Source organism: Astatotilapia calliptera, chromosome 23 (genome assembly GCF_900246225.1).
Source record: "Astatotilapia calliptera chromosome 23, fAstCal1.2, whole genome shotgun sequence".
Lineage (NCBI taxonomy): Eukaryota > Metazoa > Chordata > Actinopteri > Cichliformes > Cichlidae > Astatotilapia > Astatotilapia calliptera.
The window spans coordinates 28,257,919-28,270,656 of record NC_039323.1 but is presented as its reverse complement, the minus strand read 5'-3'; the positions used below and the strand labels follow the sequence as shown (position 1 = coordinate 28,270,656).

At 41.7% G+C, this 12,738-nt stretch overlaps 1 protein-coding gene across 3 annotated transcripts in view; it reads right to left on the bottom strand.

Annotated features, from left to right (window-relative positions):
- Positions 1 to 12,738, bottom strand: part of LOC113016867 (FERM, ARHGEF and pleckstrin domain-containing protein 1-like) — a 71,495-nt gene that overhangs the window by 1,097 nt on the left and 57,660 nt on the right. For 2 of the 3 annotated variants that reach the window (XM_026160024.1, XM_026160026.1), the window contains exons 15-27: positions 11,321 to 11,410; positions 9,493 to 9,626; positions 7,544 to 7,625; positions 7,368 to 7,429; positions 7,104 to 7,279; positions 6,892 to 7,022; positions 6,705 to 6,773; positions 6,528 to 6,617; positions 4,219 to 4,301; positions 3,692 to 3,804; positions 2,595 to 2,755; positions 1,822 to 1,929; positions 828 to 979 (exon numbers count right to left, since the gene is read on the bottom strand). In XM_026160024.1, coding sequence (XP_026015809.1) covers positions 828 to 979; positions 1,822 to 1,929; positions 2,595 to 2,755; positions 3,692 to 3,804; positions 4,219 to 4,301; positions 6,528 to 6,617; positions 6,705 to 6,773; positions 6,892 to 7,022; positions 7,104 to 7,279; positions 7,368 to 7,429; positions 7,544 to 7,625; positions 9,493 to 9,626; positions 11,321 to 11,410 — 1,451 coding nt within the window. The remainder of the gene's footprint in view (positions 1 to 827; positions 980 to 1,821; positions 1,930 to 2,594; positions 2,756 to 3,691; positions 3,805 to 4,218; positions 4,302 to 6,527; positions 6,618 to 6,704; positions 6,774 to 6,891; positions 7,023 to 7,103; positions 7,280 to 7,367; positions 7,430 to 7,543; positions 7,626 to 9,492; positions 9,627 to 11,320; positions 11,411 to 12,738) is intronic. The other variant, XM_026160027.1, reaches the window with a different exon arrangement.

Genomic DNA, 12,738 nt, shown 5'->3' with positions numbered 1-12,738 from the left:
GTTACAGGGCTAAGGAGACTGTTTGAATAGTGTTACTGTTAATATTCACTTTTTAAAATACTTAATGCTTTCCTTACTTGGGTTTGCTCACAAAACGTTCTATTAAAATAATTTAAATATATAATGCAATACAACTTGGTAAATTGAACTAGACAGAAATTGACTTTTACATTTAAAATGAAACAATTTATCTGAATTTCAGAAGAGGGCCCAGACTATAAGCAGTCTCTTTCCTGTAGTTTGTAATTGTTTTTTCTAAACCTGTTTATTGGACCCACACATAGCATGTAGAAATGCCTTTCAGCTGTTCAAGTGTCAGATTAAATTTTAAGCCTTTATTTACAAGTGCTCTTTAAATGAGTGTCACTCTCTTACCATCTGTGCTAGAGAGAAAATCTAAATGTTTCAGAAAGAAGAGAAGATGAGCTTTATATTTAGAACATGATATTCAGTGTATGAACACATATAGTAAATGCATTTCCAAATATTCCTAAAAAAAAAAAAATTTTCATTTTAATTTTCAAGGCTTTAGATGACGCCTGAGACCACTGCATACCCATATGAGTTGCCACTCACAGCTTAGCCACATCCTAAGGCATATTTTGCTTTATTTTCTATTTTACTGTAAAAATGGTGACAATTTAAAAAGTCAGCATCAAGCTGTGGAGTTGTTCTGGACATTAAAAAGATTTAAGGAATTTATCAAACGTTGTAAAAGATGGATGTAGCTTCAGAGAGTTGGATTAAAAAAATAAAAGGATGGTTTAAGTTAAAGCACGTTGTAACTAATTGCATTTCTGTATTTGCCTCTATTACTGTACACCCACCTCTCAAAGGTGTACTCGCTCTCTGATCTGAAGTAGTAGACGTGAGACTTGAAGTGGAGTTTGAAGACGTAGTCCTTGTGGATGTTTTCTGACTCCGATGGGACGGTGACAGAGTAGCCCAGCAGAGGGAGGCTCGCCAGAGGGTAGTCATCCTGCACATGAGTCAGAAGAGGGAAACATCTGTTAATACAACCTCTACTATTAAACTGATCAGAGTAACCGAAACTACATTCTGTGGCTGCGACTGCACAAATTCAATCTAATTCAATCAGTGTTGGGGAGTAACGGAATACATGTACCACCATTACGTATGTAAAATACAAAATATGAGTAACTGTATTCCATTACAGTTACTGTTTAAAAAGGTAGTATTCAGAATACAGTTACTTTGTTGAAATGAATGGATTACACGGTGGTATTTTCCTGTTTCTGTCACCTCTCTATTTTTGGTTTCCACCAAAACACACATTATGAGGCTTCTAATGCCTGGGTCTCAATCTTGCCGCCCATGTCACCTCTACATGCGGCCCGCATAATGACGTGAAGAAATATTTTAAAGAATTATATATACGTGCGGAATAGTTTTCTATATGAGATCGCTGCAAAAAGTGCAGCCTTACCTATTGTCCACCCTACTGTTACTCATTTTATATTAAGATTTAAACATCTAGTTTGTTTTAGTATGGCGAGTAACCTTCAGTAAAAGTAATAAATCACACAGCAATAGTACATTCATGTAGTTGTATAAAGTATGATAATATATTAAGTATTCAGAATACGTTACTCTCATTGAGTAACGTAACGGAATACGTTACAAAATACACTTTGGGCCTGTATTCTGTAATCTGTAGTGGAATACATTTTAAAAGTAACCTTCCCAACACTGAATTCAATAAATTTTAAAGACACTATCAGCTTCCCACTTTGAATTATCAAGTCAAACCATTCCTGCGTATTTGCACTGTAACTGCCAGTGTTTTCCTTCTCGTCTTACCTGGTGTGACTTGTAGAAAAACAGACTGAAGTTGGTGAAAACCACCCAGAGTTTCTGCCAGCCATTGCTGTTCTTAAACTTCCTTAGCAGGTTACCTGAGAGCTGGTTCTGCGAGGGCGACAGAAGAAAGGAGAGAGCAAAAAGCAAATGGATAAAACAATCAATGATGCAACACAGTGTTAGTCTAACTGGATGTTAAAACGGAGGAGATTATGGGAAAGAGAAAGCCATCAGGTCCTGTCAATGTAATATACTCATGTTGAAATTTAGCGTGAGCATCAGTAGTGCAAAAAAAATGCATAAATATTTGCGAATTTTAGGAAAAAATATTTATTATAAGAGTCATTTATTAATTTATTTCTGATTTGTATAGCTAAACACGTTTGCAGCTGTTGCAGTACCTCTCTAATCCAGCAGGTGTCGCTAAAAGACAGGCTGTGTTTTCTGTACCAGCAAACCAGCAAAGCAAGAGATGAAGTCTGCTGAGGGGCCTCATCAACTCACTGGCCGCACTACTGATGGCCTCTACCAATGTTAGTGCACACAGATGCAGAAATAGAGATACACATGGACACCGATGGAGAAAGACAAAAACACAGATATGAGCAGAAAGAAAAGACACAAAGGACATCGGGGCAATGGTTCTTTGAGCAAGAAGAAGAAGACAGAACAGCGGTAAACAAGTGGGACACAAACAGGCAGCTGGACTCCAAAGACAGAGGTGGGAAGGAAAAACAGGGAATGTGGCAGGAGAAGACGGGCATTAGTGGTACCTCCACAGCTATGCTAAAGTCCACCATGGAAACGCTGGTGTTGCGATGCCAGCAGACATGCACGGTGGTGTTACCGCGATGACCCTGGCGCTCCAGGGACGAGCGCGAGCCGCCAAGCTCGTCCTCAGACTCCTGCTCGCCTCCTCCGTCCTCTGAGAGCTCTGCAAAAAACAGGCAGATGAAAACGAGGGTGGTTAGCAGGAGAGAACTTCACTCTGAACAGATGCATTATGAGTTCTTCATTCATTCATGCTCCATGCAATTATAAACCATCAAATTATTTTTACAAAGTGAAAACACCTGTTAGAGCAACCACGCTCAGATTGGACTTTACCACAAATATACTCATTTGTGTACAAATCAGGGTCACAGAGGGGTTGAAGCGTATCCCAGCTAAGACACAGAGCCAGACAGTCATTCACACTCCCGTTCCTATCTATGGATAGATTAGAATAACCTTTTAACCTAACATCCATGTCCATGGGCTTTGGTAGTGGGCTCAAAAAACATGAGAACAAAGCCCTTTTATCGTGGGAATCTTTCAGCATCAAAACAATTTCAATAAAGTTTCATTTTTTTAAAAAAAGGAAAAGAGAAAGAGAAAGAAGCCCTCTTTTGTTGTCACTTGTAAGGCAATACTCTTTAACCGCTTGAGTTAAAAATGAACATGGCATGTGGACTCCAATGACAAACAATGCAGGGTGTCAAACCAAACAGGTCAACGGGAGGAGGCCTTATTGAATAGCTTGACGGATACAACAGGATGAGTAAAGTCAGGGATACCTCGGGTCTGCACCTACATATATCAGGTAACATTAAAAATACGATGAAGCGACCACCTGGACCTGAGTATATTCATGGGGTGCTGAAAGCTGCGGAGGAGGACTGTGCAGTAGTGTCTAACAGGTAAGGGTTGATCTATTTTAAAAAGGCCTATAGAAAAAAGCCTCATAAAGAAGTGTAGACATGTGGTTAATGATTGATCTTATTGATTTTCTGGTTCCCACAGTCCTGACAGATGTGATGATGATGTGGTGTTTGGGCAGGGAGAAGAATCAATTTAACGTTTAGCGTTAAACCAACAGTAGATGACTTACTGTTGTCAGAGAGGCTGGTAGAGAGCAGGTCATTGTTTAAGCTGCTACTCTGCTCTGCCAGGTCGATGGCCATCCTGATGTCCTCCACCCAGCGCTCCATCTCTGATGTACAGCTGGACACAGCAGGAAGTAGACATGTTAAAATAAACAAGTGATAGGGCATCTCTAACTTCAACAGCTGAGCATATCGGTTTGGAAAAAAGGCAGAAAATGAGAAGCCTTCATGAAGGGAAATGCATATTATTAAGTCTGCTTCACATGAAACTGCCACTTTACAGCCAGATAAAACTTTTTAATCAGTGACTGAGTAAGTGACTGGAAACTAGGTCACGCAGTCCAGTTTAATTTGAGGATAAGCAAACTTTAACGAGGCTGCCCTCTATTAATTTAATACAGACCAGCTGTTTTTCCTCTTCCATTCACAATGCACGGTTTGTATTTTTATTCCCCTTTTATTCCTGTCTGCGATTTCTTTGCTTTCATTTTCAGATATCTACAAGCATCTTTGCATGTGTGTTAATGAATACCTGGCTGCCACCACCACAGACTGCCGCTGCCCGAACAAGGTGAACGAATGAGGGACTCCCCACTCCTCCTCGCTTTCTCTGATCTGCGGGAATAACATAATGTCATCATTTAATGTCATAATAACATAATTTCTGTTTACCTAACTACTGCTTTAGTACTTTGGCCATTTCAAAGGTTTCTATGAAATATTAGTTCCTCAGTCAGTAATAACAATAACAACAATAATAATAATAATAATTATAATAATTATTATTATTATTATTTATTCTCTGTAGAAAAATTTAGCGGATGCAAAATTATGTTTAAGCACATTTAATGTGACAGAGTAAAAATAAATAAATTAAAAAACACAAAAATATGTTTATATAGAAAGAACAGATTGTATTTATAATATGATGTTCATTTATCTTTTTGACCTCATAAACAACACACACTATACTAATTATACTTGACTGTAGGGAGCACGTCTATAGTTACTCATTTATAAAATTATATAATTCACTGACAATATTTAATTCCTAAACAGAAGGCTCAAGAAGGTGCTTTTGAAATAACATATTTTTTAAAGATATAAACAACTTCCATCTATCCATCCTCATCCGCTTTATCTGAGGCCGGGTCGCGGGGCAGCAGCCTAAGCAAAGAGGCCCAGACCTCCCTCTCCCCAGCCACCTCCTCCAGCTTCTCCGGGGGAATACCAAGGCGTTCCAAGGCCAGCCGAGAGATATAATCTCTCCAGCGTGTCCTGGATCCACCCCGGGGCCTCCTCCCGGTGGGACATGCCTGGAACACCTCACCCAGGAGGCGCCCAGGGGGCATCCTTGTCAGATGCCCGAACCACCTCAGCTGGCTCCTTTCGATGTGGAGCAGCAGCTGCTCTACTCTGAGCCCCTCCCGGATGGCCGAACTTCTCACCCTATCTCTAAGGGAGAGGCCAGCCACCCTTCCGAGGAAGCTCATTTCTGCCGCTTGTATCCGCGATCTCGTTCTTTCGGTCACTACCCACAGCTCGTGGCCATAGGTGAGGGTAGGGACGTAGATCGACCGGTAAATTGAGAGCTTCGCTTTTACACTCAGCTCTCTCTTCACCACGACGGACCGGTGCCGCATCCGCATCACTGCTGCCGCAGCCCCAATCCGTCTGTCGATCTCCGGCTCCCTTCTCCCATCACTCGCGAACAAGACCCCGAGATACTTGAACTCCTCCACTTGGGGCAGGAACTCATCCCCGACCCGGAGTGGGCACTCCACCCTTTTCCACCTGAGAACCATGGCCTCAGATTTGGAGGTGCTGATCCTCATTCCCGCTGCTTCACACTCAGCTGCGAACCGTTCCAGTGCGAGCTGGAGGCCCTCACCCGATGAAGCCAACAGAACCACATCATCCGCAAAAATCAGAGATGAGATTCTGAGGCCACCAAAGCGAAAGCCCTCCGCCACTTGGCTGCGCCTAGAAATCCTGCCCATAAAAATTATGAACAGAACCGGAGACAAAGGGCAGCCCTGGCGGAGCCCATCACCCACCGGGAACGAGTCCGACTTATTGCCGGCAATGCGAACCAAGCTCTTGCAACGGTTGTATAGGGATCGAATGGCCCGTAGCAATGGGCCAGACACCCCACACTCCCGCAACACCTCCCACAGGACACCCCGAGGGACACGGTCGAATGCCTTCTCCAAGTCCACAAAACACATGTAGACTGGTTGGGCAAACTCCCATGCACCCTCAAGCATCCTGGAGAGGATAAAGAGCTGGTCCAGTGTTCCGCGACCAGGACGAAAACCGCATTGTTCCTCGTGTATCCGAGGTTCGACTAGCGGACGAACTCTCCTTTCCAGCACCCTGGCATAGACTTTCCCAGGGAGGCTGAGGAGTGTGATCCCCCTGTAGTTGGAACACACCCTCCGGTCCCCCTTCTTAAAGTTGGGGACCACCACCCTGGTCTGCCAGTCCAGGGGTACTGCCCCTGATTTCCACGCAACAGCCCTACAACGTCCAGAGCCTTCAGGAACTCGGGGCGGACCTCATCAACACCAGGGGCTCTGCCAACAAGGAGTTGTTTAACTGCCTCAGTGACCTCGCCCCCGGAAATTGGCGGGTCAGTCCCCTCATCCCCAGACTCTGCTTCCTCCTCGGAAGACGTGTCAGTGGGATAAACAACTTGTAACCCTAAAATGTAACATTTCCATAGAACGAGCCAGATGGAAAACAAAACAATTTAAAAATCTGAAAAACCTTTCGTAAGGAAAAGAAACTGCTTTGATAAGATAAGTGTGTTTTGTGTGTGTGTGTGTTTTGATTATGTACCGTCATGCCATAGAGAGGCAGCTGGCCGTGAACCTTAAACTGGTTGGATGGAGTCATGCCTCGACTGGTGTACACCAAACAATCACTAAACTGGAAAGAAAAAAAAGAGTGAAGAGCTTTGTTTAGAGGTATTATAGATGCTTTGTTTTTTTAGTAGAAACCAGCATAAAGTCTCACCAGGAAGAACATCCTCTGCTGAAGGCCCTTTCCAGAGAGTTTGCTGAGGCAACCGAGCCTGATGAACTCCTGTAAGTGAAACAGAATCACACCAACAATGTGACAACAGGACGGCAGAGCAAGGAAGTGAAAACTCTACAAATGTCCAGGATGAATCTAGACTAGCTGAATTATTAAAGAGCCGCACCCTTCCAGGGCTGATGAGGTCTTCGACGCCGGTCAGATCCTTCTTCAGTTCTATAAGCTTCTGGAAGTTCTCCATCTTCATCATGATTCCCTGAAGCTGCAACACCATCTCCGAGATGTCCGCCAGGGCAGCTGGAGGAGACAGATTTATTTTCATATATAGAAAGAAAATACACACATGAGCGGAAAGGGTAGGTGTGGGGGACTGTGTACCTCTACAGTCCCTGAAGTCATCATGTGTGGGCGGGTAGTGCTTGCAGAGCCTCTCCAGGATAAGTTTGTAGTGCAGCAGGCGGTGAAGAGGCCTGAGGAGGAAGATGTTGAGGGGCAGGTAGCAAACCCGTTGCTGCTCGAAGTCTCGACATAAAGTCTCCACCTTCCGACTGGACCTGATAGTCACAGGGATGAAGTTTCTCTTTAGGACATCCTGTTTTGATTTGAACAACTTGTCTGCATGCTCACTGTTTTGCCACCCACCGACAGGCCCGCTCCAGTTCTACCAGGCACTCTGAATGTTTCTGGAGATGAATCGTCAACTGCTGCAGATGCGGAAAGAGATGAAACCAAGATAAGAGACAGAAATTAAAAGTTAAAAATTAAAATGCACCTTATTTTATAAAATTAATGATCCAGAGTCAAGTATGGAGATTTACCCTGAGACCCTGAATGTTCTTGAGTAAAACGTCACCAATTCGCTGATAGTCTCCTTTAATGTGGGCGTTAGATCGGCCCTCCCTGAAGAGAGATTAAGACGTGCGTTAATGTGCAGGAGCACAGATTCACCAGTAGGTGTCAGCTCAAAACATCTTACACAAGTGTGGAAAAGTCTTCATTCAACTTCCACAGACTCATTCATCTCACCAGTGTGTGTAAGTGTGTGTGAGTGTGTATGTGTGCTCCTGCCTGTCATTACAGAGATAACACAAAACAGATTCTGACAGCAGGGAAAGTGAGGAATTTCAGGTATTTGCACGAACACAGACTTTTTCATACCACATTATGTCAAGTGAAGGAAAAAATTTCCAACAAAGCCATTTAGCCATCTCAGATTAAGGAAAATGAAAATGTAATCAGTTCAAATAATTCCTTGGGTTACTAAAAGAAAATCTAGGCTGAATATGACTATGAAACATGACTAGAACTGCTTGGAAACAAAGCAGCACACAGAGACGAACTACAGCAGAAGGGATTCATTTTTCCTGATCCTACATCAGCACCAAGATTAATCTGGTGTTAAAATGCTTCCCATTTTTTTGGACTTGTTTTGATTACATGAACTAATCCTGCTTAATTGCACTGTGGAAAATGTTCTACACATTTGAATTAACCGTTGTATGGTGTTCGGGTCTGTGAGACCCGTGTTCAGTTTTTTTCAAAAGAAAAATTAAACAATTAATTATTTTTTCACGTGTAAATGTGTTGTGTCTTTCCACTCACTCCACTTGATTATAACTGATTTATTTATAACATTTTATATAAAAGAAAAACGAGAAGCACATTAATTCATAAATGTGATCTAACAAAGGTAAAGGGAAAAAATTAACCATGTTTGCTGTTCATATGTCTTGTAATTGGGATGAAGTAAACATCTGTTGAGTAATTTAACATAAAATTGTTTGATAGTGTTAATTTGGAAAGCCAAAACTCTAGCGGGTCCACCAGACCCATGAACACTGGCTGAGTAACAAAAATACGAACACCACACAAGGGTTAAACATAAAAATAGGAAGGAATTAATTTGTGACCATTTTTAGTTTGTAACATTTTTCTATTTTTATTCTTTTTCCTCTGTTAAAAATGGGGCCTATTATTCTTTACCTTATATAATGTTGTATACATACTGTTGTTTAAATAAGGATTACTAAACCCTATGAGCCCAATGCTCTGTTTGAGACAGCCTTTTCCACTCTTGGATGTAGATGATATCATACAGAGCCAAGACTGAAGCTGTGTTCGCACCGGAGATGGTTCGCTTGTTTTGCATCATTTTGAAGCTGAAGGCCAGTTGCTTGATGACATTGCAGGCTCTGATTGCCTTTACGATAAGATTCATATGTCATTTTTAATAGTCTTCTTCACTCTGATTGGTAGTGGCTTCAGTCAGTCATGTAGAAGTTGACAAAGTTAGTTTCAGGTCTCGCCTGCTTCCCGTCACCAGCGGTTATTAAACATGTAGTCATCTGAAATAATAGAAACTCATTCACTTTCTGTGGTCACCACATCACTGCGAATCAGTTCCAGTGTGGATGCGCTGTCTGTGAGCACAGAAGCCCCACCCACCTCCTCTGTTCAGTCTAAGAGGGGCAGCCAATCATATGAAAGTAGGGGGAGAGGAGTTAAAACACCTTCTTTCAGTCAGAGCCAGCCCCAGGTTAAGATAAATACAGATTATTTTGAACCGTGGATCATGCAAAGCTACTTTTCCAGAGTAGGCTGAATAAAATTATAGAGCTGAAAATGAAAAAAAACAAATACAACTTTAATTCAAGCCCTTTTTTAAACATAATAAACATACAGTAAAAATAAATAATTTTAAACCTCATCTGTAAATTTCTGAAAAACAAAAAAAAACTTTTCTGAATGGAAACAGATGGACACTGACCACTGCGCCAGCCGCTGCTCTGTCTCTTTGAGGAATCCCTGATGAAACTTGTACACCGGATCATAGTTGGCAGAGATCAGGCTCTTAACAGAGTCTGGGAAAGCCTCGTCTTTCCCCACAGCGCTGTGGAAGGACTAGAAAATTGACAAACAATGTGGACATGTGGAAAAAGAAGAAAATGCAGATCACATTTTATCTTTTACTATATACATATATTTTTTAAATTGTATTTCCATATCGGATACTTCGGCACATAATGAGTGCCTTTTCTGCTCCTCACAAGTAAGTGAACAAAATATTCAGAAGGAATAAAAATAATGAGAATGTAACTCCTACTCATCCACAACTCCCCCAGATTACTGGCAGAGATTGGAAGGGACACATCCAGTATGAGGTCCCACACATTACTGGTAGGATCCAGGATGAGGGATTGGACATGATAACAGAAATCCATCAGACACACATAAATGTGCTCAGGGCCCCGTGTGAGCGCACCACGACCCCTGACACAGAGGTGTTATATTCCCCGCTGTAGTAAATCACACAGGATCTGAGAGCTCGAGCAGACAGGCGGCAGTCCAGCAGTTTCACAGACAGACTCGCCCGGAAAGAACACGAGTGACACGAGATTTAAAAAAGAAAAAAGAAGAGAAAAAGATGGGTGGGTGTGGGATCCCAGGCATGAGCTGTACCAGCAAAGGAAAATGTTTAAGAGGTTTTAAAAAAGCACCCGCGCATGCCTTCTTTCCACATCAAAGAGGCTGGAAACTACTACTGTGAAGAAAAACAGCTGAGAAAGGAAAAAGTAGGAACAGAGGCGTTTTCCAATCCACAGCGAGGTCAGAGGTCACCGTCAGTGTCTCAGTATTAAGGAGACAGGTCTTTAGCAAGCAGGTGCTGAACCTGTGTTTCTGCATTGGTGGTCTTTACTCATCATAACCCCGCCTATCACATTTCCTTTTTTTTTCTTTTCTCGAAAGCAGTTGCGACAGACAGTAAAAGTGAGTCATATAAAAGCAAAGACTGAGTCTGACCCACATTAAGCTGCACTTTCATCCCAGACGCTGTTTTTATAAATGCAGAGTGGGGTTTTTTTCTGTCTTGACTTCAGCGGTTTTACTTGTAAACTAAAAGAGCCTGAAGCTAATTAGTCTGTCCAAGCTATGTAACAGCAAAAAGATACAAGTCTGCTCACTTACAAGGAAGAGAGTTGTAGCATATGCACTGCACTGAATGCATTTTCATCTCTGTCCTGCATGAGAAAAGTGCTCATAAACTTCAGCCTTCAGTCGGGGGCCAAACTAAAGGCACATAAAAGCCTTTTTCTGGGATGTGAATAAAAAAAGAGAAGTAAGACTGGAACTGTGTGCTGGAACTAATGTAATATTAATGTTGCATTACTGAGAACAAACACTGTGAGATTTGTGAGTTTGGTTCAGACTTGAGCCTTTACTTTCCCTTTGGGGCCTCTTTTTCTAATATATAGCTGTAAAAAACACCAACGCTTGCATCTCGAATTCAGCACGTTGTGCGGTGCAAACCAACCCTGACTCACTGTTCCAGCACATGAGCTTTTAAAAAGATTAATTTTGGTACACTGTCCCAAAATTAGACTTCTAAACCAACAGTTTTGACTCATTATTCCGGTATTATTCTAAAGAAACCAGCCTTGGCTCACGGTATGCTTTTGGACCCCACTGGCTCTTGGTCCTGCCACTTTCAGTCTAATCCAGATGGTATTGGCCTCACAGTGTGAAGGGAAGAGATAACAGATTGGACACAAGAGACTGGACAATACATGGAGACAAAGAGGCACCACTATCTTTACCTCTGTGATAACCTGCAGGTCATTGAGGTAGGTCCGCTCTGTGGTCAATAGTTCCTTGGCTATAAAGTAAGCCTTGTCTGTGGGAAACTTCTAGACAGAAACAAAAAGAAGCAAATCAATCTGTTTATATATATTTTTATCTCATCTTCTACAGAAAGAAGTCTGCACATTTTATGTTGCGAAAGACCAGCAGTTCAGTTCTTGTTATTAATTTGGATGAATTCCCCCAATTAATAATTTCTTTGTCTCACCAAATTACAGTAACGTGCAAAAGTCTTCAGCCAACCGTATTTCTTTGCATTTTGCTAGAAAAATTGGAAATAGCTGCATTGATTCATTTATTTGGCCCTTGAAGTTACTTTTTTGTTAGGGAGGATTTGTTTGTTGTTGAGTCCAATGTTAAAATAAGTTCTTTAAAAAGCCAAAAAAAATGCTGCTAGTGAAACATTTTTCACTAGCAGTCAAAAACTAATGTGCACACTTACGTCTGCATTTTTTTTTAATATAAACAAAATTATAGCGGAAGTGCTGCCACATGTCTGGTCAGAAAGAGAGAACCAATTTGTTTATTTGGTAGTTCAATGAAAGACTTCTGTTAGTTAAGAGTGAGAAAACAAATTTGCAGTTTTGTATTGTTATACAATATTTGTATTACTTGAACACTGAAGCGGCCCTCCAGTGCCAGCAGTGGCCCACAGCTCATTTAAGTTTGAGACCCCTGCTGTGGACACTCACAGCACACTAATGACCTCCTCCATACATACCGACAATGATTTGAATGAAAACTTTCACATTTGGATTTGTCACTCCTTCAGACCTGATGTCACTGTTTTTCATTCCAGTTCTTCTGTAATGTGGAATACCTCAGCACTCCTACCCCCACCCCTTTCTTTCCTTAAGATTGGCTTCTTGACAGCCAGTCTTTCACTGAGACCATTTCTGATGAGGTTTCAGTGAACAGTCGATGAATCGACCTTTGGGTCCAGATGCATCTCTCAGGTCCTGAGTCAGGTCTTTGCTTTAGTTTTCCTGCTTCTTAAAGACAAGACTTTCAGATATAGTTCATCTGCAACAAGGTCTTGTTTTGTTTTTTTCAGGTATGCCACTTCTTATTTTGTCCACTACTTGTCCAGTTTCTTCATATCTCCATGTGTATATGTGACAGGCTGTACCAACAAAACAAGTTCTTTGTTACTTCGTGTTTTTTTTCCTGTCTGTTTTGTGTAAACACAACGTAGGGTCATAACTTGATTTGACCATATTAATGCTTCAGTGATTCATAGGTCAGTGTTAACAAACAAATCATTCCTATGAAAATGGTCAGGCGAAAGAACTGGATTGAAATGAGTGAAAAAGTCACCAAGACTTTTGAAAGGACTTAAGAAAGCCTGGAAAACTATTGCTCAAGCACACTTACA